At 42.9% G+C, this 23840-nt stretch overlaps 2 protein-coding genes and 1 pseudogene across 6 annotated transcripts in view; 1 reads left to right on the forward strand and 2 right to left on the reverse strand.

The window, feature by feature from the left end:
• The window catches only part of LOC128121008 (protein FAM156A/FAM156B-like), a 69240-nt gene extending 59365 nt beyond the window's left edge, over positions 1–9875 (reverse strand). Inside the window, exon 1 of the mRNA XM_052755407.1 lies at positions 9763–9875. The gene's annotated coding sequence lies outside the window, so the exon portion shown is untranslated. The remainder of the gene's footprint in view (positions 1–9762) is intronic.
• LOC128120461 (protein FAM104A-like) overlaps positions 1–15313 on the reverse strand; it is a 62379-nt gene extending 47066 nt beyond the window's left edge. The window contains exons 1-4 of one of the 5 annotated variants that reach the window (XM_052754548.1): positions 15118–15313; positions 9763–9900; positions 4896–5183; positions 3550–3661 (exon numbers count right to left, since the gene is read on the reverse strand). In XM_052754548.1, coding sequence (XP_052610508.1) covers positions 3550–3661; positions 4896–5183; positions 9763–9814 — 452 coding nt within the window. In that variant the 5' untranslated portion in view covers positions 9815–9900; positions 15118–15313. Of the gene's footprint in view, positions 1–3549; positions 3666–4895; positions 5184–9762; positions 9901–15117 lie in introns of those variants that run through there. The other 4 variants (XM_052754838.1, XM_052755122.1, XM_052755052.1 and 1 more) reach the window with 4 other exon arrangements.
• Positions 15314–20202: 4889 nt separating this feature from the next.
• Positions 20203–22795, forward strand: LOC128113721 (pyruvate dehydrogenase E1 component subunit alpha, somatic form, mitochondrial-like; annotated as a pseudogene).
• The last annotated feature ends 1045 nt before the right edge of the window (positions 22796–23840 follow it).

Consider the following 23840-nt stretch of genomic DNA (forward strand, 5'->3'; position numbering starts at 1 on the left):
GGCGCTCAGCCCAAGTCAACTCCACCAAAAACTTGCTTCAAATGCAGAAAGCAGGACCACTGGTCAAGGTATTGCCCTGACCCCCAGTCACCCGGGAGGCCATGCCCTGTCTGCCAACAGCCTGGGCACTGGAAAACGGAATGCCCCTGTGCAGGCTCATCCTCTATGCCATGCCATGGAGGTCCAGCCTCACCAACTCTGGCAACTGAGAACTCGTAAGCCTGGCGGAGAACTGACATGGCCTAGACCTGCTGACTCCCATTGCCCTCTCCAAGCCTAGGGTGACGCTGCAGGTAACGGGTAAGTCCATTGACTTTCTTTTGGACACGGGAGCTACCTATTCTGTTTTGACATCTCACTTAGGTCCTACAGTTCCCTCACCAATTTCTGTCATGGGGGTGGACGGGATCCCTTCCTTCCCACTGAAGACCCTGACATTTCCCTGCATTCTTGCAGGGCGATTCTTCTCACACTCTTTTTCTGGTCATACTTGCTTGCCCTGCACCTCTGCTTGGTTGTAATGTTCTCAGCCTTTTTGGGGCCATACTCACCTTGACCCCCACACTCTACTGAGTATTTCACAGGTCCATTCACAGGAGGCCCTCCAGATATGTCAGCCTCTGCACCAGCTTCAAGGACACCAGCCAGGAGGTTGAGAAGGCCAATGGACTCATCAAGCTCTTCATTGAACTCAGAAACAGATGCCTGAGGTCCCCAGGATGACAATTAACCAGATGTTCCTCCACTCACACCTCCTGCTGAATGTGAGCTCACCAATTCCCGACTCCTCTTCCCCACGTTGCCCCATGCCTGTAGGAAGTAGTCAGACTTGAACCAGTGTCCCTATACCCAAAGAGTCTGGAATGTTTGGGTGGGAGCTCCACCTCACACAGCTCCTCCCGAATCCTGCCCCTTCAAAGCCCACCAGACATAGCTCCTCCCCCAGAGAGGCTCAGGAGCTCCCACAGGGGATACATAAGTGGCATCCCAGAAAACATACTCTGTGGTTCTTCCAGTCTCTTCCTCTTTCTTCTCTCTGCGGGGCTGGGGAATCACCTGGGAACGCTTCACCCATTAAACCTGGGCTTTCCAATTTGGTCTGATTCGGTTTGTTGCAAGGTGGAGAGGCCTTCAGGAGGCCTAAAACTTATCAGGATCGTGATCACGTAATCTATGCGCATGCATAAGTAGCTACGTGAGCCCACATACGCATGTGCAAGGTGACCTATAAAAGCAGGCTCTACCCACTCCTCTCCCTCTCCATCTCTCTCTCACCCACCAGAGGTAGCGTGCACCTCTCCCTCTCCTTCTTTCGCTATATGACTCCGTAACTTTAGCACTAACCAATAAAATTCTGATAGCAGAGTACTAAACACCATAGTATCATAGCTACCAGCTAAGGATTTGAAATTCTCTTCAGTTGCTTCTTATGTCTAAAATTTGTCTCCTTCGTGAACTTAAAAATTCTTCTGAGCTCCAGGGAGTTGGCTTGAATCCACCCAGAAAGGTCAGATCCACTTCAGCGTGTGGGGTCCAAGCTGTCAGATCAAAGCAGCGCTAGATGATTCCACAGGGCTCCAAACAGCAGGAAGACAATCAGCTACCTCAGAATGTCCCACTACTTCAAGAAAAGCCCCTCTCCCAAACCCCAAGAAATTAACCAACGCCCACCAAGTCATCTGGAAGCAGTTACAAGAGACTGGAGCCCCCATCTCTCAGGATCGACTGACCCAGGTTCAACTGCTGTTCACACCAATGTTGTATTTTAAAAACAGCAGGAAGGAGTCACACCATACAACAGGCCCATGTGGGAGGTTTATTGAGGGGAAGCGGGGAAAGAAGGGGCAGAGAATGGGCAGAGAAGGGGGCAAGGACTGATCCTTGGAGACAAGGAAAAGAAAGAGAAAAAAGACAGGAAGTGGGCAAGGCCGGCCTTTTATAAGGAAATGTAGCAAATGCGCACAGGGGGTGCTCTTAGTGGCTGCAGCTGAGGTCTATCCGGTCAGGACCCTAAGGGCAGGCCAGCACAGATGCCTAAATGCTAACATTCCTCCCCTTTGTTTATTATAAAAAGTGAGGAGTTAGAACGGGGTAGCAGGTGAGGCGGGAATAAGGATGCCATGTTCTCGAGACTGCTTCCTGCTGGCCTGGGGGAGGTAGATCATCTCTGGGGACCTGAGAGAGCTGGGATGCTGACCATGTCCTGGGGTGGCTGGCTGTTTCACTTCACTGTCCAGGTCTGTGGAATCGTCCAGCACCACTTGGACCTGGAAAGATGCTGTTTGAGGTGGATCCAAGTCGACTCCCTGGAGCTCACAAGAAATCATGATGAGATCACAGCCAAGATGGAGGAGAGCCACGTGGTTGCTGTTAATAGTTACATGAACATACACACAGAATTAAACAGGAGTTGAGTAAACAGAAAGGGAGAACCGGTGTGTGCTGTGCAAGACGAAGCTGGCTTCTCCATCTCTGATTCACACGTTGCAGCAAACAGAACATTTAGAGCGGGAGAGCAGACAGACACAAGCAGGTCTTGGAGCAAAAAAGGGGGAAGAAAGTGGAGAATTCTTTCTCAGTTCTCCAACTGCCTGGTCCAAAGAATGGTCAGTGGGTCTCCAAAAGACATCCAATGGGAGGGAGCAGGTGTATGACACAGTTCCCAAGGATGAGGCACAGAGAAGGTCCAAAACCCTGAATGTTCTGGCATCCCAGGGATCCAGGGAGGATCAGATTAAGTGGGCACAAGCTGTTCAGTACGCTGTCATGCAAGAACAGGAGCTGAGGGCTAAGAGCCCGAGAGAGACACAGTCGCCTGGTGCCAGGACTTCGAGAAAAGCCAGAAGGCAAGAGGAGGACTGTGCTCAGGAAATGAAGCCTCACGTCTAGGGGAATGGTCAGAGGCGGGTGGCCCCACCAGAGACCCAACTGTTGCTATTGAATGGGAGGCAAAGCTGTTGTGAATGGGAGGCAAAGCTGTTGTGAATGGGAGGCAAAGCTGTTGGTGAGTGAGAAAGCAGATTTGTTGCAGGTGGAAGAGAGCGGATCAGAAAGCAGATCTGTTGCAGGTGTGAGGGAGGGGGAGCGCAAAAGAGTGAAAGAGTGAAAAGGTGCATTGGAGTAGGGACTGAACAAGAGAAAGCTTGAAAGCAGGGTACCCCCTTCCATCTATCGGATCACCGGCAGACGTTGCAAAGGTCCTGTAAAATACCAGGCAGGATATGGAGTGCTGGTAAGCGGTCATTTACCCAGTCTGACTACAAAGGCAGGTAAGTTAAGCCCTTATGGTGGTAGGCACATTTTCCATGAGTGAGGTAGGAAAGGTCCAAGGGCTGGAATCTCTACGAGATTCAGCGAGGACCCACAAGAAGGCACAAGCTGCTCAGTGGACCCTCATCCAAAAAAGCAGAGGCCGATGGACTAGGAGCCCGAGTGAGACACAGTCGCCTGGTACCAGGACTTGGAGAAAAACCAGAAGGTGGGGACTGTGCTGGAGAAATAACGCCTCATTCGTGGGAAATGGCCAGAGGTGGAGAAGGGGTAGCTTACCAATCGTCAGTGTTAGATGGAGAGTCCCAGCGATCCATTAGGTGGGAAAGTAGGGCTCTGGCGGGCAGACCAGGTTCCAGGGTCCCAGCATGTTTCAGACTGCTGGGAGAGCCTTCCTGGTCAGGGAACCAACGTTGTATTTTAAAAACGGCACAGGAAGGAGTCACACCATACAACAGGGCCCACATAGGAGGTTTATTGAATGGAAGGGAGAGAAGGGGGCAGGGATCGATCCATGGGGACAAGGAAGGGAAAGAGAAAGGGACTGGAGGTGGGCAAGGCCCGCCTTTTGTAAGGAAATGTAGCAAATGTGCACAGGGGGTGCTCTTAGTGGCTGCAGCTGAGGTCTATCCTGTCAGGACCCTAAGGGCAGGCCAGCACAGATGCCTAAATGCTAACAGCTGGGAGTTAGAGAAATCACAAGTGTGAATTCTGTTTGGAGTCTTTCTCGGTAGTTCTGGGAGACTTTATCACTACAGTGAGAAACAGAAAGGAAAAATAGGGGGAAAATCTAGTGACAGAAAAGGTCAGATCAGGATGACATTTTCAGTATGAAGCCTTGCAAAAAAGGGACAGTGTTGTGGGTATGTCTCAATGATAAAATGCTCACTTAACATTCTCCATGGACTGGGTTTCATGGGCAGCAGAAACTGTCATGGACTTAGCTACAGAAAAATAAAATTGTATATTCATCCTCAAACCAGAAGCACAATTAAAGAGCAAATCTCAAGGAAAGTAGTCACAACATTTGTGACACCTGGGATTCATGTCTATACTTGCAGTTATTAATTATGTAATACCGTGATATTTTAAAATTCATAAATGATAGTGAGGGTATATACTGGGTATTACCTTTCCTTCAGTATACACCCAAAGTATAAAGAGTCTAGGTTTTTGGGTTTTTTTTTGGTTTTTCAAGACAGGGTTTCTCTGTAGTTTTGCGCCTTTCCTGGATCTCACTGTGCACTGTGTAGACCAGGCTGGCCTCGAACTCACAGAGATCCGCCTGCCTCTGCCTCCCGAGTGCTGGGATTAGAGGCATGCGCCACCACCGCCCGGCCTGAGTCTAGGTTTTTAATACAGTAAGTCTACTTCAAGAAATATATTACAAACAATTCAATACAGTACAAATCAATACATCAAAATTTGTTTTATAGAAAGGACATCTTTGAGAAACGTATAAACGTGCTTTCCTGATTCACATCTCTTTCATGGATTTCCCTACAGATGACACTTCTCTTTGTATTAGAAAGCAGAAAGCTCAACGTATGTAACACATGAGCTGTGACATTTAGAGAGTGTATTTGGGGCTGAGGATCATCGAGCACAGTTGGTAGGATGCTTACCTGGCATACACAAAGCTCTAGGCTTGATTCCAAACCACATATGGACTGAGTATGGAGGTTCAGAGCTGTTATTCCAGCACGTAAGAAGTGGAGACAGGAAGATCAGATCATTCTCAGCTACAGTTAGCTTGAGCTGCATAAGAGTCTGAGTCTCAAGCCAGGCGGTGGTGATGCACGCCTTTAATCCCAGCACTCGGGAGGCAGAGCCAGGCGGATCTCTGTGAGTTCGAGGCCAGTCTGGGCTACAGAGCGAGATCCAGGACAGGCACAAAGCTACACAGAGAAACCCTGTCTCGAAAAACCAAAAAAAAAAAAAAAAAAAAAAAGTCTGAGTCAGTCTGTCTGTCTGTCTCTCTCTCTCTGGTTTTTTTGAGACTGAGTTTCTCTGTATAACAGCCCTGTAGACCAGGCTGGCCTTGAACCCATAGAGATCCACCTGCCTCTCTGCCTCCTGAGTGCTGGGATTAAAGGTGTGTGCTATCTTTTTTATTAAGGTACATTTTATCACAGTTTCAATTTTCTAAGAAGTGTCTACTCCACATTTTAACAAATATGAGAAATAACAATAGCATGCCATGTAACATTAGCAAGATATACACTAAGAGCCCGTTAGGCTACTATGTAGACCATCACTTCCTAAAGCAGGTCCTTCTACCATCTACTGATGAATTCTCTTTGTGGGAAAGATGCCATATAGATATGGAGCCAAGTATCAAGAGTCTCAGGACACAGCAAGGAAAAAAGGCATGTTCATCAATGCCCCTGATCTCTTCCACTCTACACTATCTATGGCTTTACAAAATGCTTTCCTGTTGCTAAATACATAGGTGAAGAATTTTACTTTTACATTTTTAAAGATGCATTTGTATGTGAACATTTTGCCTGAATCTATTTCTATGTGCCATGTGTGTGTCTGGTGCCCATGGAGGTCAGAAGAAGGCAAGGGAGAATCCCCTGAGATTAGAATTATAGATGGTTGTGAGCCACCATGCAGGTACTAGAACTCGAACCTGGATACTCTTCAAGAGCAAGCAACAAGTGCTGTTAAACACCGGGTCATCTCTCTAGCCACAAAAGATTTAGTTTAATTATAACAACATCTTCATGGCTTAGAATAAGGTGTTAAGTAGAAAGAAAAGTCACATTAGGTAAGTGTTCAAATACTAGAGTACTATGAAATATTTTATATTTATAAACAAAATTACCAAAAAAAAAAGTTGGCATGATGACTTAGCAGTTAAGAGCAAGTAATGTTCTTTCAGAGGACCCGAGTTCAGTTAATAGCACCTAGGTTTGGTGGCTTACAACAGCCTGTTACTCCAACCCCAGGGGATCAAATGCCTCTTACCTCTGTGGACACTTGCACTCATGTGCACATACACATGCACTCACACATGCATGCACACATACAATTAAAAATAAATCTTTAAAATGTAGTCTTCTAAAAGTTACTCTGAAGAAATCGTCACTTATATACATATTAAAGAAAATATACATATTTTGTGAGAGCACAGTTCTGGGAAAACAATGGTGAGCAAAAAAGAAAGCAAATAGAATAGGAATCATGTTTTGTTTTTGGGTTGTCTTTTCTTTTGGTTTTCTGAGACAGGGTTTCCCTGTGTAACAACAGCCTTGGCTGTCCTGGAACTCGCTCTGTAGACCAGGCTGGCCTCAAACTCAGAGATCCCCTGCCTCGGCCTTCTGAGTGCTGGGATTAAAGGCGTGCGCCACCACGCCCAGCTGGAGCAATGTTTTACGTAGAAAAATATTCATACCTTTTCAAATGATTATTTGGTTAAGGTGATTTATGTTAAATAAGAGATTGGGTAATACAAGTGTCAGGTCCCAACCCCCAATAATGGCAGTCTGGGCTCAGCATCTTCAGAAACCTTGTAAAGTGAGTTTGTGCTTGCCAGGAAAATCCACTGCTTTCTTATCTGCTCCTACAGCTCCCCAACCTCTGAAAAGGACATCTAGTTCTCCATTAAGTCAAACAAGCCTCCAACAGACCAGAGCCCCAAGCTGGTTCGCAGGCTGTCTCAGCTAACGTGCCGTTCTCCCAAACAATATAACCCCTTAGAACTGGCAGGCCTCTCCCACCAGTTTTGCTATCTCCTCTGCTCTCAGAGCCCTGGCAATTGCCAGTCTGCTCATCTCTGTCTAAGAGAGGTAGCCATGGCAGATTTCCCCCAGATGCCTTTGGCTAGTCACTCTTACCTATAACCAAACCTTCCCCACTAACCATGGAGTAGCCAACTTGTGGTTTCTTTACTGAGCCCCTAGCTTAAAACATATATATGAAGTTTACTGTGATGATCCTGCATATGTGTGTATGAAAGAAAACTGCAAAGAAGCTGTGTCTGCAGAGACTCATTGCTAGAGAACTGTGGAGAGATTGGGATGTTGCAGGTCCAGAGGCTACTTACCTTATTTTTGGTTAGTTCCAGCCCTAAGGAGGAATAGCCATTCCTTGCCCACCTCTATGTTGGAATACCTTGTGACTCACAGAAGCCTTTGGAATCTATTAACTTAGCAGAGCACTAGCTTCCAGCTACCCAAAAGCCTGTCAGCTAGCATCTTGGGCCTATAGGAAAACTTCTCTCATCTCAGCGTACCTGTCTCTTTGATGTATCCTCCAATGTATTTTAAACTTGCCTTGATTCATGACTTTCTTTATTCTCTAAAACTATAAAACTCCATGAAACTGCTTCCACGTGGGAACATGGAATTTGGAGTAACCTAAATCTGGGTCCCTGGGCCATGGTCATTCAAATGACTCCAAATAAACTATCTCTTATTTCCTTTAAGATGGAGAGCTGTGGTTTTTTGAGTTGACACAGATGTATGTAAAAAGATGTTAAACACACCAAGGCAGATATGGATCACAGTATGTTTAAAATGTACCTTTATGTAGGATAAAACCCACAAGGCAATTATCATAAAATATAAATAATGATGACCACAGGGTGATAAGACTGTGGTAAGAACTGTTTTTATTACACTTTACAGAAATTTTAAGACCAAAAATTGAATTTAGTCTTTATTACAAAAACGTACCCAAAAAAGTCCATAAGCCCCAGGGTCAGTAAGAGAAACTGACCAGACCTTTCAGAGGAGAAGAAACACTAAGAAGCCTGGGTGCCTAGAATGCCCCACAGGAGAAACTGCAACTTAAAAATCAAAGCATTCCAAATTCACAGACCCTGAACTATTGGGAGGGAACCTCCAGAACTCAGCAAATCAATCCCATAATCCCAGCAGACAAACCTTCCAAATCCATTTTTTTCAAGCACGAAGGGCAGGGGAAGCTATGTGCAGGCTCACATCCTAGAGCAGTACTGGCACCTACTGATCAAAACACCCAATTCGCACGCTTAAGAAGAAATGCTTCCCTTAAACTGGCTTTCAGCTGGAATCACTGAAAATGACGTGGCAAGAAAATGGCAGGATGACCGAAACCTTTCCCAAAACGGTCTAATTTTGCCAGGTGGACCCAGAAAATGACCCCCAGCACGAAAGCCTTCTCTGCTGAGGCCCTCAGAACCAAAGAAACAGGAAGTTCTTGATTCCCCTCCCCAGAAGAACTCAGCTGTCCCTACCCAAGAATGAGCAGGCTCTGGGCCTGTGCAGAAACAGTCAGTGAGGTCTCCAGCAGGCTCTGAGTCTCTGTGGAGATAGCCAGTAAGATCTCCACAACTCTCCCTCTTGGGGCCCACCAAGACATACCTTCCCAACGTCATAGCTGCCTCTAGACTAATGGATGGGACTGCTCATCTCCAGAACAGCTGCACTACCCACCAACAGATACCTGTCCTTTGGACACTACACCCACTCCAGCCAGCCTTGGAACTCATTCCTCTGGAGGAGCACTCACCGACTTTCTCTTAATCCTCACACTAACTACCCACCACAGAGCCAAGGACACAGAACAGGCGGCCACTGGACTCTCCTCCTCAAAAGCCTTCTGGATTCTCCTTACTATGCCCATCCTTTAGCATGCCCTAGGCGGCAAGAAAGCTTTTGCCTTTCTGTCACAGACAATAATGGACAGGTGCTCTGGATGTACCTGAGCTCCTGGACAGAGATAAGAAAACCATACTCTTTCTGAATTATTTACCTCTATTCCCTGAATAACAGGAAAAAAATCACATACTGTACCAAAACAAGCTTCCATTTTAAGCACTATCATAGGCAGACATGGTTTTCTGAAAGGCAGGTCTTGGACCCCAGAGAATTTCCTTTCCATCCCATCTGTCTGTCGGTCTGTCTCTAAGCCAGTTTGCCCTCGGTTTTAAAAAGGAGAAAAACTGGAGTGAGCAGCCTGCAGGGGGAGACCTGGTACTTCAGGCCAGGAACTGAAGATGCCATTTGTCTCCAAGGAAGCTGACATTGATAACCCAGTGTCTCAATGGCTGCAGAGGGCCCTTTCATTCTTTCTTCCTGCCTGGCATGGTCTATCAGTGACACGAAAAACTATAGAAACTTGAGTTTTTATTTCAAAGTAGTAAGATTTTCATGACAAAACTTTACCAAATAGCACATCATACCTTCCCTATACTTAACTAGCACTGGCATATGAAGTTGTGTTGTTTTGTTACAGACTCTTTTTGAAAGCAGAACGGCTGCTAGCTGGGGTGAAGACAGAGACCAGCAGGAAGAGGAAGGTAATGGTGAAGGGAGTGGGCCAAGGATCAACACAAAGTAGTACAAAATGCCATAATAAAACCAGTTACTCATTTTAAAAACTAACAACCCTTGGTTCCCACTTTGAAGAATCGAAGGAACTCTGTATTTCCCCTAAAATCATGATTCTAGAATTGATGGTCTTAGATATTATAAAATCACATGGCTAAGACTGAGTACTTACTTGGAGGAATCAAAGCCTTCAAACTGCAGGATACAGGAACACCAGACCACATAGCTGAACTTTCCTTTTCACAGTGGTGCTCAAGACCTTGTGCTCTCTGTGCTTGTCTGAAATCTTAGTTTCGAGGGGATGCTCAACCTGTCCAAGCCAAGGTACCACAATATTAATGAGAAAAATAATAATTGATTTATACTTAGTTTATTCAGCTGAAGCACACCAATGATGATGGTGAGACCGCTAACTCCACAGCTAAGGTGGATTGGAATTCCTCTAGAGCAGTGCTTCTCAACCTTCCTAATGCTGCAAACCTTTAATACAGTTCCTCATGCTGTGGTGACCCCCAACCATAAATTTATTTTCATTGCTACTTCATAACTGCAATTTTGCTACTGCTATGAATCCTAATGTAAATATCTGTCTGATATGCAGGATATCAGATGGGCAACCCCTGTGAAAGGGTCACTTAAACCCAGGGGTTAAGAACCACTGCTCTGGAGCAAGGAGAAGTCCACATGAGTGCGGTCAGTCCCACAGAAATCGGACTTTACTCAAGAATCTTATGCTCAAACAAAGTAAAGGCTGAAAGGCCTGATGCCAGCCAGAGGAGGAACTTGTCTCCCAGGGATGGATTTCACATGGTTCTGACAACAGACTGCCCTGGAAGAGAGATGGAATCTAAGCTGATGATGTGCCAAAGATAAGTGAGACCACCTCTTAACCAGGACTGCAGTTAACACATACCTCTTGCCCTCTTTATAAACCTAAATCTCATGCCAGCACCCACAAGATGGACTTGGGAGGAAGGGTGTCAACAGAGCTGTCCCTCTTCCCAGTGTGCCCACATAGACTAAATGTCTTTTCTCTGCTTTTCACTATTTACTTGTCTCTTTCATTAGCCTACTAAGGATAGGTAACAAAGCATAGCTTGTTATGGCTGTCAGGGTCCAGGCTGTGACCCTAACACCAGTAACACTAAATTCCAAATACCAACAGGTGAGTTAGACAGCTATGGTTTGCAGAATGATCCTGGGGAAAGAGCCCTCTTCTTTACTGCTATGTATTTACTTATGCTATAGGGTTTGGTTTTTTGAGATGAACCCAGGCCTTTGCATGTTCAGTGTACTCATTTTAAAATACTTGGATATGTAATCTTCGTAAAGAAGTAAATGAGTCTCTATTTAAAATGTCATGATTATTGACATAGAAAAATCTAAGAAAGGGGCTGGAGAGATGGCTCAGCAGTTAAGAGCACTGGCTGCTCTTCAAGAAGACCTGGGTTCAATTCCCAGCACCCACACAGCAGATACACAACAGCAGTTCTGTATCTCTACTTCCAGAGGATCCGATACCCTCACACAGACAGACAGACAGACAGACAGACATGTAAGGAAAACACCAATGCACATAAAAGAAAACCAAATAATTTTTTAAAATCTAAGAAAAAATACTAGAACTTAAGTGGATTTAACAAGTTACATAGTACTTGTTATACTCAACAGCTTTTATATATTAGTAACAAACAAGAAAATTAAAACTTTAAACTCAGTTTCTAGTACTGTGATGGTTAGTTTTAACTGTCAACTTACCACAGTCTACAATCAATCACCTGGGAAGAGACTCTCAATGAGGGATTATCTAGATCAGGTTGAGTGAACACATCTATAGGAAATTGTCTTGACTGTTAACTGACATGGGAAGACCCAGCCCACTGTAAGCAGCACCATTCCCTAGCCAGAGCAAGCAAGTAAGGATCCATGTTTGTTCTCCCTGTATTTGACTGTGGATGCTTTAACTTCCTCCCTGGACTTCCCTACAATAATAAACTGTAACCTAAAATTGTTAACCAATTAAGTCCCTTCTTCCCTAAGTTGCTTTTAGTCAGGGTTCTCTTTTGAAGAAGCAAAGAAGTCACCTTGTCAAAGGACAGAGAAAGCAGGTGGAACCCTGAATCCCTGGGTGAATGGGAGAACAACACTGACTAATGAAGTCACTCCTCTCATCTGCATATCCTCTCAGCTCTCCCTTTAATAGCAAAAGCATCCCTCAATCATCATCCCCCACAGGCCTCTCCAACAGCTACTTTGGCCCTTCCATCTATTCTGAGGAAGAGGCCTATTCCACAGTGACCACCTCTGCTGGTAGGGAGCTAAAAACAATGTGCATGCTTGGGCGAGTTACTGAACCAGAATTGGACAGGTCTGACACTTTGGAGAAGGGAAAGAGAAAGACAAAAGTAAGGAGATTACTTAAGAACATCTAATTGGAACATCCTCTCAAAATTCTACAAGTACTTATGGGTGGGCATTCCTATACAATTACTGTGGGTTTTCTTTTTAGTGGGAGGATTAGGCAGAGTAAGTAGAAACTCAAAAGAAGAAAAAAGACAAAAATAAGTGACAAGAGAAGTAAATCAGAGGGGATGTTTTCAGCTTTCTACCAAAAACTAAATCCTTGAAAACAAGGCATGAGTGAATGCTAAGTGATCAGTGGCGCTCTGCTTACAAAGTCTAAACACTGAATTTATCCCAGCATTGGGGCAAAAAATCAATAAATTTGGTTACAGAAAAAAAATTATACATCTGAAAATGACAAATGTAACTGCAAAGTTTAAAAAAGTCTAGGATTTACAGTTCAGCGTTCACTTCAGCAGCACCTATCTTAAAACCGGAGTAATCCAGAAACACATGGATGGTCCCTATGCATAAGAAGACATCCAAATTTGTGCAACATCCTATATTTTTTTTTAAATCAACCTTACCACCTGGGGAAAAAGCTTGTTTAAATTGACATAGTTCACATTTAAAAAAAAAAGAGAGAAGAATTTGCAATGCAGATGACAGATGGTAACTAATTTCTATACCTGCAATTATTAAATTCAATAAAATAACTACCTTTAAAAATTAGGGTTTGGGCTATAGCTTAGTGGTAGAGCATTTGCATAGCATGTATGAGGTCCTAGGTTAAATGCACAGTACCACAACAATAACAATTATTATTAATATATAATATTTATATTTAATAATTAAATGCTACTAAACTAAATTTTATTAGTCACATATAAGCATAAATATCCAATATTTTAAAGTCAAAATAATTTAATAAATATCTAATAAATTAATATTTAACATAATTATACAAGATAATGGCTACTATTTAAATGTTAGTTTATAATATTTACAATAATTTATTATATATAATATTTATAATAATTTGCTATTATAAATCATAGTAAAGGCATGGTAAACAAGAATCCTCATAGAATGAGTACTGAAACTTTCTTCCAAGAGTGAATGAACTAATAAATCTACTTCCAAAAATGCAAATTGTGGATAATTGGGAGATGTTGGAATAGTATGTCAGTACAAAAATATTCTTTTCACTTTCTGGAGGAATTATCTTTAAGAAATATACTGATATGTATTCCCCTGACACTACACCCCTAATCATAGCACTTGAGGATGTGGAGACAGGAGGATCAGGAACTAAAGTCATCCTCAGCTAGACTAGCCATTTCAACGCTACTCTGGGCTAAAGAACCTGCTCAAAGAAAAAAAAGTCAAAATCAAAACAGTATCCATGACTACTAGGGCACAGGCTAAAAACCTGTTGGCCTATGCGGGCGACCACCCCCTGAAGCAGGCTCTGCCACCACTCTTAGTTTATGGAAACTGTGGTACACAGGTATAGAGATGGTAACCAAGGGTATCAAGATGAGTAAAGAGTACCAATATTTGCCAACATACCTGGTCCATCACTGTCTAATCACTTGCCTGCTTTGTAAAATGCTTTGCTGCATTAAATACAAGGACGATAATAGACATGCTAGGCAAGCAGCCTACTATGGAGCAATATCTTCAGCTCTCCTGATTTTTTTTTTTTTTTAATTTCAGGACAGAGTCTCACTAAATAGTCCTAGCTGGCCTTCAACTCATTCTGTAGCACAGGCAGACTTTGAATTGCAACCCTTCCTACCTCAGGCTTCCCAGTAGCTATATTACAGGCCTGTACTACCAGGCCTGTACCACCAAGCCTGAACCACCAGGCCTGCTCCTACTTAGTCATGTTGTATGTATAGAAAATGGTACCCTGGCCAGGCAGTGGTGGCGCACACCTTTAATCCCAGCACTTGGGAGGCAGAGCCAGGTGGATCTCTATGAGTTTGAGACCAACCTGGCCTACAGAGCAAGATCCAGGACAGGCACCAAAACTACACAGAGAAACCCTGTCTCGAAAAACCAAAAAGAAAAAAAGAAAAAGAAAATGGTGCCCTGAAGAACTCAGGTACTTACTTGGTCATTTGTTCAAGAGATACCAATGTTGAGAATATACAGCTAGCCACTGTTCTGATGATGGTGAGCTGTACTATAATGGTGAGCAAGCAGAAAGCAAAGCAACTATGGTACAACCCTTAGGTACAATACTTTATGATGCATGCCACTGACATAAGTGGGAAATTGGTTATTAGATGATTTTGTCACATTTGGAAAAAATGTTCAAGTCTTAAAATGATTCATTTTTATCACTTTTTAATTATATGTGTCTGTCTGTGTATGTGGGTCCAGATGCTCAGTGAGACCAGAGGCGTCTGATCCCCTAGAGCCAAGGTAGGTGCTGGAAAGGGTCTTCTGTAAGAGCAGTACTAGCTTTTAACTGCTGAGCTGTCTCTCTATCCCCTCGTGTCTTTTTCAAATCTTTAAATAACACATAGTAATTATACATGTCAGAGGGGTTCAATGTGATATTTTTAAAGTTGTTAAAAGCAATAACGCGAATACTCATCTCTGCGTGTTTAAAATATACCCATATGGATTAAAAGAAAAAAAAAAACCTGAATCAGCTATCATAAACTATAAATAGTGAGCACTGGCTGATAGTGGGTAAGAACTGTTATCATTAATACTCAATACAAACGGTTAAATGAAAGAACAAGGATGCTTACAAAGATCTTTAAATATGACAAGTTAAAGAGAACGACTTTTGGAGAAGCCAAAATACAAGTAGCGTGGGTGTCTAGGCTGCCAAGAGAAAAAAAAAAAGGCGCCAATTTGAACAGCAAAGATTCCTCCACTGGCAAGCAAAAAGCAAGTCCAAAAAAAAAAAAAAAAAAAAAAAAAAAAAGGACCTGGTAGAGGAAGCATAATTTAGAAAACCTTTTTTTTTTTTAAGCACAAAGGGCGGGGTGGAGCAGGAAGGGTTACAATATCGCGTTTACACTGCCATCTAGCGGCCTCCGAAACTGAGACTCACCCACACAGGACTGAAATTTTTCCGCTGTTTTTCAGTCAAGAGCTGTAGAAATGAAGGCTGGGGAAGGTAAGCGGAATGGGGAAGACCACCGAAGTCTCTCGTACTTACCTAAGAGAGAGCGGCGAACCGTCTCCGCGACGAAAGCCTGTACGCCCATCCTCGCCCTAGAGAAACATCAGCAGAAGTCCCTCCCTCACCGGAAGGAAGCTGCCAGGCGTGGTCTAGGATTGGCTGATTCCGAGCTTGCGCAGTGATGCCAATGAGGTCGCTGCCAGTCTCCCTAAGAGTTGCCCGGATGGTTCTTTGAATCTTTTACCTATAGGACAAAGCATAGCACTAGAGACAGCCAGGGTCGCCCCATGTTCAAGCCGAGATCCCGGTCTCCAGGACTCGCTTCTCCCACTCAGCCTTGCTTTGAATAACAGTCTTCCTCGCAGCCCTCACCCCTCTGTTCATAGTCTTTTGGGATGATTTTACCTGTACCCTAAAAACACTGAAAAAAAAAATCACATCCTTTACCAAAAGAAAGTATATTTTGAACAGTATTGTACACAAATGATCTGAATTTTTTTTCTTTTTCTTTCGTTTTTGTTTGTATGTTTTTTGTGCGTGTTTGAGCCAGGGTCTCCTGTAATCCCAGTTGGTCCCAAACTTGCTATTTCACCAAGGCCAGATTTGAACTCCTGATCCTCATGCCTTCACCTCCAGAATGCTGGGATGTGCAGCACCAAGTTTGGCAATGGGAATGAATTCTTACTGACAGTTGCTTTAGCATCAGGACTTTTGTTTGGATGTGCAGTTTATTAGTTTTTACTTCTCATAGGGTTTTATAATGGAGAGGCCAACCTTGAGGTCTGGGCTCAGGAGAACTTTTCTTCCAGTCATAACTATTCCTGCCCTTGTTATTTTCCTGGAGTAAAGTCCCTTTGTTCTCTGGGCAGGCTGTTTCCTTAACAGTAATGACTAGAAGCCAGATGGAGTAGCATCCCAGGCAGCAGAGATCCATGCCAGGCCTAGCACCTCTTTCTTGCACTACACTTTTTTTCTCCGAAGTTTCTTTCATTTAAACAAAGAGTATTGTGGTGACAATCCATGAAAAGAAGCTGTGTCTGGTTGTGTGTATGTCTGCAGAGACTGGTGGAGCAATTGGAATTTCAGTATTATGGAGAGATTAGAATTTTACCGGTTCAGAAGCTAATTGCTTTATCATGGGGTAGTTTTAGGCTTCCTTGCCCCACTCTGTATCCGAAATAACATCTTGTGATAATAAATAAAAACCTCTTAAAAGCTATTAACTTGGCACTAACATTCTGTAATAATAAATAAAAATCTCTTAGAAACTACTAACTTAGAACTAGTATCTTACGATAATAAATAAAAACTTCTTAGAAGCTATTAACTTAGCAGAGCACTGCCTTCTGCCAATCCCAGGGCTAAGAATGTCATGAAATAGCATCTTAGGCCTATAGAACAGGTCTATCTTGTTGCACACACCTCTCTGGTATACCCATCAACACATTTTAAACTTGCCTTGATTTATGACTTTCTTTGTTTTGTAAAACTATTTTAAAAAAAAACTCCGAGAAACTGCTTCCACTTTGGAAAATTGAATTGGGGTAACCTAAATCTGTGCTCCTGGGCCAAGGTTACTTAGAATGGCTCCAGAAGAAACTATCTCCTGTTCCCTTTAGGATGAGAGCTGTGGGTTTTATGTCAACTGTACGAAATCCACTGCTCTACGTGCTCTCTAGACTTTCCTCTACTTGGTGTCCCAGACAGGAAAGTAGAATGGGAGGAAAAGGAAGTTAGAAAATGAGTAAACTTGGTCTTCCTTAGGAATATCATGCACCCAAAAGTAACATATGTAAACGTAGTTAGGTTTGCAACGTTGTAAGCTACTAAAGCAAACCTTAAGACATTATTTGTCAACAAAATTCATCTTTTTAAAACTACTTTATTAGTTGAGTGTGATGGCACACGCCTTTAACCATAGTACCCAGGAAGCAGGGGCAGGTGGATTTCTGTGAATTTGAGGCCAGCTTGGTCTACACAGCAAGTTTCAAGTCAGCCAGAACTACATAGTGAGACCTTGTCTCAAAACTAAAAATAAATAAATAAATAAGCGAATAAAATATAAAGCTAATTTATTGCTACCACCTTATTACATACTGTAACCCATATAGGAGCATATGGACTCCATAAAGACTCACTGAAAACTGACCTCTGGAAATATTTGAGTCCTTATATTCACCTTCAAGTGAATGGATTTTGAAGACCTAACTTTACCAAATAGCATCTTGGGCTTTAGTCTATATGTAATTCCCACTGGCATCTTAGATTATATTGCTTTGTTACACCATTAGAAGCTGGAGGGAACTCCTAACTCACCCTAAAATCTGGATTCCAGAGTTTGTGTTCTTTTCTATTAAAAAAAAAAAATCACATGGCAGGATCTTTGATTGATGTGTAAAATGAATGAAAAAATTTCCTAATAAAAAAATCACGTGGCTAAGACTGAGCATGTGCATCTAAGCATCAAAGCTAACCAGCTTCTGAAGTGAAAGAAACACAGGAACACATGGGCAGGAGGAGAATTCACCTTTCCACCTCTCAGTGGTTTCCAAAAGGGGGATCAGTCTGCTGAGTCCTTTCGTGAAATCTTAGAGTTGACAGGTGGTTCAGACCTATCCCAGACAAGGCACCACAGTGCCAAAGGCAAAACAAGACTTGCACTTTTGAGATGGCCTTTCATGCTCTCCCTCCCACTGACCCCTCAGGGATGGTGAGGTCAGATAACTGTACAACTGAAGCAGCATTGGAGTTCCCATGCGACAAGAGTGGACTATGGCATTGGTTAGTCCCAGCCTCCAAAATCTATGATGGGAAACATTGGGAGTTTATGATGGTTAGAATTGTCCTTTGAGAAATGTTTTTCTTTACTGATGTTCTTTCATTTATATACTTATTTTTGATGGTGCCAATGGTCAAACCCATAGTCTCATATGTAATTGAAATTGCACTCCCACAGAATATATTTTTTAAAACTAATAATATATGAACCTTATAAATTCATTGTACACAGAGAGAATATAAAAGTGGGTATTAAAGGTATTAAATGATAGTAAGCCTAAAAAACAATTTAAATGATGTTATATCAAAAAACAACAACAATACCTTTTCAGTTTAGCAACATTTACAAACTCATAGATAGGCATATGTTACAATGATACGGACAATGGAAAATGTTCTCAAAGAACTTGGAATTTTGTGTCTACAGTTCTGTTAGACAATAATTTTAAAAAATGTTTTAGGGGTTGGAGAGAGGGCTCAGCGGTTAAGAGCATGGGCTGCTCTTCCAGAGGACCCGGGGTTCAATTCCCAGCACTCACATGACAGCTCACAAATGTCTGTCACTTCAGTTCCAGGGAATTTGAAACCCTCACATAGACATACATGCAGGAAAAAATAAAAATAAATATAATCTTTTTAAAAAATTGCCTTGGCTGAAAAGTCGGGCAGGCGCATGCAAACTACACGTGTTAGACGAATCTGTCACTGTGAGAAAACTGATGCTTGTCCACTGTGGCCTGTCTTCTCAGCTCACTTCTGCAGTACAGCAGCTTTCTAGATCCTCTTGTTAGAGTTTGACTTAACACTGTTGAAGGTACTTTGCTACCATGAAACATTGAAAAGATAACATTTTAAAAAAAGCCAGGCTGGGCGGTGGTGGCACATGCCTTTAATCCCAGCACTCAAGAGGCAGAGCCAGGAGGATTTATGTGAGTTCGAGGCCAGCCTGGTCTACAGAGCAAGGTCCAGGACAGTCACCAAAACAACACAGAGAAACCCTGTCTGGAAAAAACTAAAAAAAAAAAAAAAGCCAGGAGGTGGTTGGTGTATGCTTTTAATCCCAGCACTTGTGAGGCAGAGGCAGGGGGATCTCTGTGAGTGCAAGGCCAGTCTGGTTTACAAAGCAAGTTCCAGGACAACCAGGGATGTTACACAGAGAAACCTTGTCTCAAAAAAAAAAAAAGAAAGAAAGAAAGAAAGAAAGAAAGAAAGAAAGAAAGAAAGAAAGAAAGAAAGAAAGAAAGAAAGAAAGAAAGAAAAAGAAAAATATGTTTTAGGTTTGGAAGAAAGAAAACCAAGATGATTTACCACCCTTTAAAAGAGTTTTATTTGGAGAGTTAAAAGCATCAAGCCATGGGCAACCTTGATGAGGTACTGAAGGAAAAGCCTTCAGTTCCAAAGAAAAAAGGAAATGTCTTCCTCCTGTTGGTTTAGGGTTGGGGAAAAGATATCCCATGCCATGTGACTTAACATACATGCCATAAGATATGAAGACAAGCAAAGCACCTGATAAGAATTAGGGCTTTAGTTCAAGGCCACTTTGAGCCTGGGAATTATTGGGGAAATGGGCACTAGACTCCACAGAGGCCTCGTTTTTCTGTTTAGTTTGCAGCTGTCTGGGGGAAGGAAATGACTCCACCAGAGGTGCAAGGTCACATCCACTCTCTGCAGCTGTGCTGAGAGAAAGGCTACAAGGAGTGTGGCCCAGTTTGGAGGAGAGAGCAGCTAGAGGCTCTGTAACCTAATCTCTCCACATAAGGCAGGTTATCCAAAGTATGGCAATGGTTTGCTAAGAGTGTTATAGAGTACCAGCACTCAAGAGGCAAAAGCCAGCCTGGCGTGCATAGCCAGCACCAGGATAGCCAGGACTACATAGAGAGACTTTGTCTAAAAAGAAGGAGAGAAAAAAAAAGAGTTGTAGTATTGGGTTTTTTTTATATTTTAGAAACAATGTAAGAATACTTAAACATGATGCAGAAGATCGATGTCTATGTCCTAGTCACCGTTCTATTGCTGTGAAGAAACACAATGGCCAAATGCAACTCTTATAAAGAAAGCATTTAATTGGGGCTGGCTTCCAGTGTCAGAGGGTTAGTCCGTTATTATCATAGTGGGAAGATTGGTCGCCCACATGGGGCTGCAGCGGTACCTGCAGCCTGATCCACAGGCAGAGAGAACTAGAGACACTGGGCCTGGCATGGGCTTTTTTTTTTTTTAATCAAAAAAGTTTAATTCATTTCCTTTTCACATCACATTTACTTTCTATTTGGATATGTCTTTACATCTGCTTTGTTACTTTGGAAGCAGTTTGTGGTTATACACTACTATACAATAAAACAAAACTGGAATCATTCTAGGTGGTACGGAGAATCCCCCGGATGAACTGGGGACAGACAGAGAACTTATAGACTGGTTGCAACTACAAGGAGTGGATGCAAATACAATAGAAAAGGTAAATTCTAAATCAAAGTATTCCTATGATACTGCTGAAAAGCTGCTTATCTCATACACTGAATCACTGTTTCAGATTGTTGAAGAGGATTATACACTTTCTGATATTCTCAACAACATTACTAAGGAAGACCTAAGGTGCCTCAGACTACGGTAAGAGCTTCCAAATGGTTTGAATAACAGGTCTTAGTGAATATTTTTAAATGAAGTACAAAAACAAAATGGTGATAGCTTCCTCCGATCTTAATGAAATTATCTTTGCACTCTTGTTTAAAATGCCCACACCTCTACACAGAGCCACCAACACTCCTATGGCACCAGGTCCAGACAAAGACAACACACTTGAATAAGTTAGAGATTATATTGGAAAGAGTAGCTGGCAAATGTAATCCTGTAGATCAAATGCCTGCTTCTCCTGCTTGGGAGGTTGCTGTTTTGCAGTGTGCTTTTCTTATGGAAACTCCTGTTTTGCAGCGGTGGTGTCCTCTGTAGGCTCTGGCATGCAGTCTCCCAGCACAGAAGACAAACGCAGGAGTCCTCACACTGAACCAAGCTGAAGGAATAAGCAAATATCCTGCCTACTTATGGTCAAAGCTTCTGTTCATGTACACACAAATCCTGCCTTTACACAGAAGGACCCTTGTCCATTTAATCCAAGCACGTATAAATTTAGACCATCCTTGTTTATAAACAGAATTGTATGTAACATCAACCATGATCTAATTTATTAAATTCTTAGGATTATATGTCATTTAAAAAGTCAGCATACCTTATAGCAACTGCTGGAAAGGTAAAGCATAATACTTAAATGTGAAAGGAAAAAAGTGTGCCTTGCAATGGGAGTATAAGTTCATGTTTGTTGAATGTCTAAATGGAGAAAATTAAATTATTTTACCTTTGAAGTAGCTTTATTTTAAAATACATGATTATATAGAGCCTTTGCCAACAGACGTTAGCCTCCACAATGTAGGGTGGCTGCCACTCTACCTGTGCATTGCATTAATCCCAGCATGCCTCACACCACAGAAAATGGCAGAGTTGTTCCATGTAGTAACTGGTGTAGGATATGATGAGGGGAAGTTATAAATTCTGCATTACCCATTTCAAATCCTATACAAATCCAATACATTCTAATTCACATGGATACACTGCATACAACAACATATAAACTGCATGCAACTTATTCTTCCTTAATTTACATGTTTTCAAGACTTTTTGTCTGGGTATTTCATGTCCTTAAAGTTGAAAGCACAGAGTTCTTACAGTGGATGATGAGCGGCCATCCATCTCACAGTCTCCCATTAACTGGTGGCCACTGCGTGGGTCTGCTGCGCTCCATGAGGAAGATGCTCGCCCCTGTGTCCGCGTGTTGGCAGGCGCTGCCAGAAGCCGGCAAGCAGAGTGCTAGTAGCTTCCCGTAATTTTGCAAATGATGCTACATTTGAGATTAAGAAATGTAACCTTCATCGGCTAAAAGAGGGCCCTCCAGTCACCACAGTGCTCATCAGAGAGGACGGGCTCAAGTACTACAGAATGATGTAGACTGTGTGGCGAATGAAGCTAAAGGCAGATGAGCTGTATAAACAGAAGATTATTCATAGTTTCTGTCTCTTGTGTGACGGTCAGGAAGCCTCTGTGTGGGCCTCGAGGCTGGCATAAACCTCACCGACCATCTCATCACAGCCTATCGAGCGCATGGCTTCACCTTCCCTCGGGGCCTGTCTGTCCGAGCAATTCTTTCAGAGCTAACAGGAAGAAGAGGAGGTTGTGCTAAAGGGAAAGGCAGATCGATGCACATGTATGCCAAGAACTTCTATGGGGGCAATGGCATCATTGGAGCTCAGGTGCCCCTAGGAGCAGGGATTGCTCTGGCCTGCAAGTATAATGGAAAAGATGAGGTCTATTTGACTTTATATGGTGTTGGTGCTGCTAATCAGGTCAAATATTTGAAGCTTACAATATGGCAGCATTGTGGAAATTACCTTGTATTTTCATCTGTGAAAATAACCGCTATGGCATGGGGACATCTGATGAGAGAGCAGCAGTCAGCACAGATTACCACAAAAGAGGAGATTTTACTCCTGGACTGAGGGTAGATGGAATGGATATCTTGTATGTCCGAGAGGCAACCAAGTTTGCAGCTGCCTATTGTAGGTCTTGTTAGGAGCCCATCCTGATGGAACTACAGACTTATTGTTACCATGGACATAGTATGAGCGACCCTGGAGTCAGTTACCACACTCGGGAAGAAATCCAGGAAGTAAGAAGTAAGAGCGACTCTATTATGCTTTTTAAGGATAGGATGGTGAACAGCAATCTTGCAAGTGTTGAAGAATTAAAGGAGATTGATGTGGAAGTGAGGAAAGAAATTGAGGATGCTGCCCAGTTTGCTACAGCTGATCCAGAGCCACCCTTGGAGGAACTAGGCTATCACATCTATAGCAGTGATATAGTGTGCTTTGAAGTGTGTGGTGCCAACCACTGACATGGGCTTTTGATACCTCAAACCCACCTCAGCAAAACTTCCACCAACAAGGCCACACCTCCTGATCCTTCTCAAGTAGTGCCACCCCCCATGACTAAGCATTCAAATATATGAGCCTATGGGGTCCATTTTTATTCAAACCACCACAATATATATTATGGACTATTGGCAAAATTTGAGTTTCCAAAAATATAGCAAATATTTAATGTCACACAACACAATTTCAGATTTCAATATCTGATGAGGTGAGGCTAGCTGTGGCTTGCTCTGTTTCTCTGATCTATCAGCATTCACCCCAATACCTGACTCTGGGTTTGGTTTTATTAATAAGACCTTTTAACATTCATGTTACATTTTATTATTCATTTTACATATCAATCACAGATCCCCCTCTTCCCTCCTCCCACCCCTCCAGCCTTCACCCACCCACCCACCTCCCATTCCCTCCTACAAGAAGGTAAGGCCTCTCATGGGGAGTCAGCAGAGCCTGGTCCATTCAGTAGAGGCAGGTCCAAGCCCCTCCCCCTGCCTCAAGGCTGTGCAAGGTGTCCCACCATAGATAGTGGGTTCCAAAAAGCCAGCTCATGCACTAGGATGGATCCTGATCCTACTGCCAGGGGGTCCCTTAAGCAGATCAAGCTACTGGCGAGACTCTTTCTTAACTGAACAGAACAAAACTAAACAGAACCACCCCAAACAAAACAGGTACAAAATGAGTTGCCTTTCTAGAGTACATGATAAATAATACAGTGAAAGTCTGAAAAGAGTTCTCACCTTGCCATGGAAGTCTCCGGGCCCTCTGGACAGAATCAAGGGAGCCCTCTTCACAGGACAATGAAGTTGATTTGTCAAAGGACAGAAAAAGCAAGTAAAAATCACCCAGGTATTCAAGCAAAACTGACTTACTTTTTCCTATGAGAATAGTAGAAAGACTGCGGTTAATGAAGCCACTACTGCTACTGGGGGACCCAGGATGCCTTTTGCAGATTCTTGGCCTCAGCTAAAAGAATTTAAAAACCACACACCTTTAATCCCAGCACTTAGG

The sequence above is a fragment of the Peromyscus californicus genome, unplaced genomic scaffold, assembly GCF_007827085.1.
Source record: "Peromyscus californicus insignis strain IS unplaced genomic scaffold, ASM782708v3 Scaffold_10__1_contigs__length_136768540, whole genome shotgun sequence".
Lineage (NCBI taxonomy): Eukaryota > Metazoa > Chordata > Mammalia > Rodentia > Cricetidae > Peromyscus > Peromyscus californicus.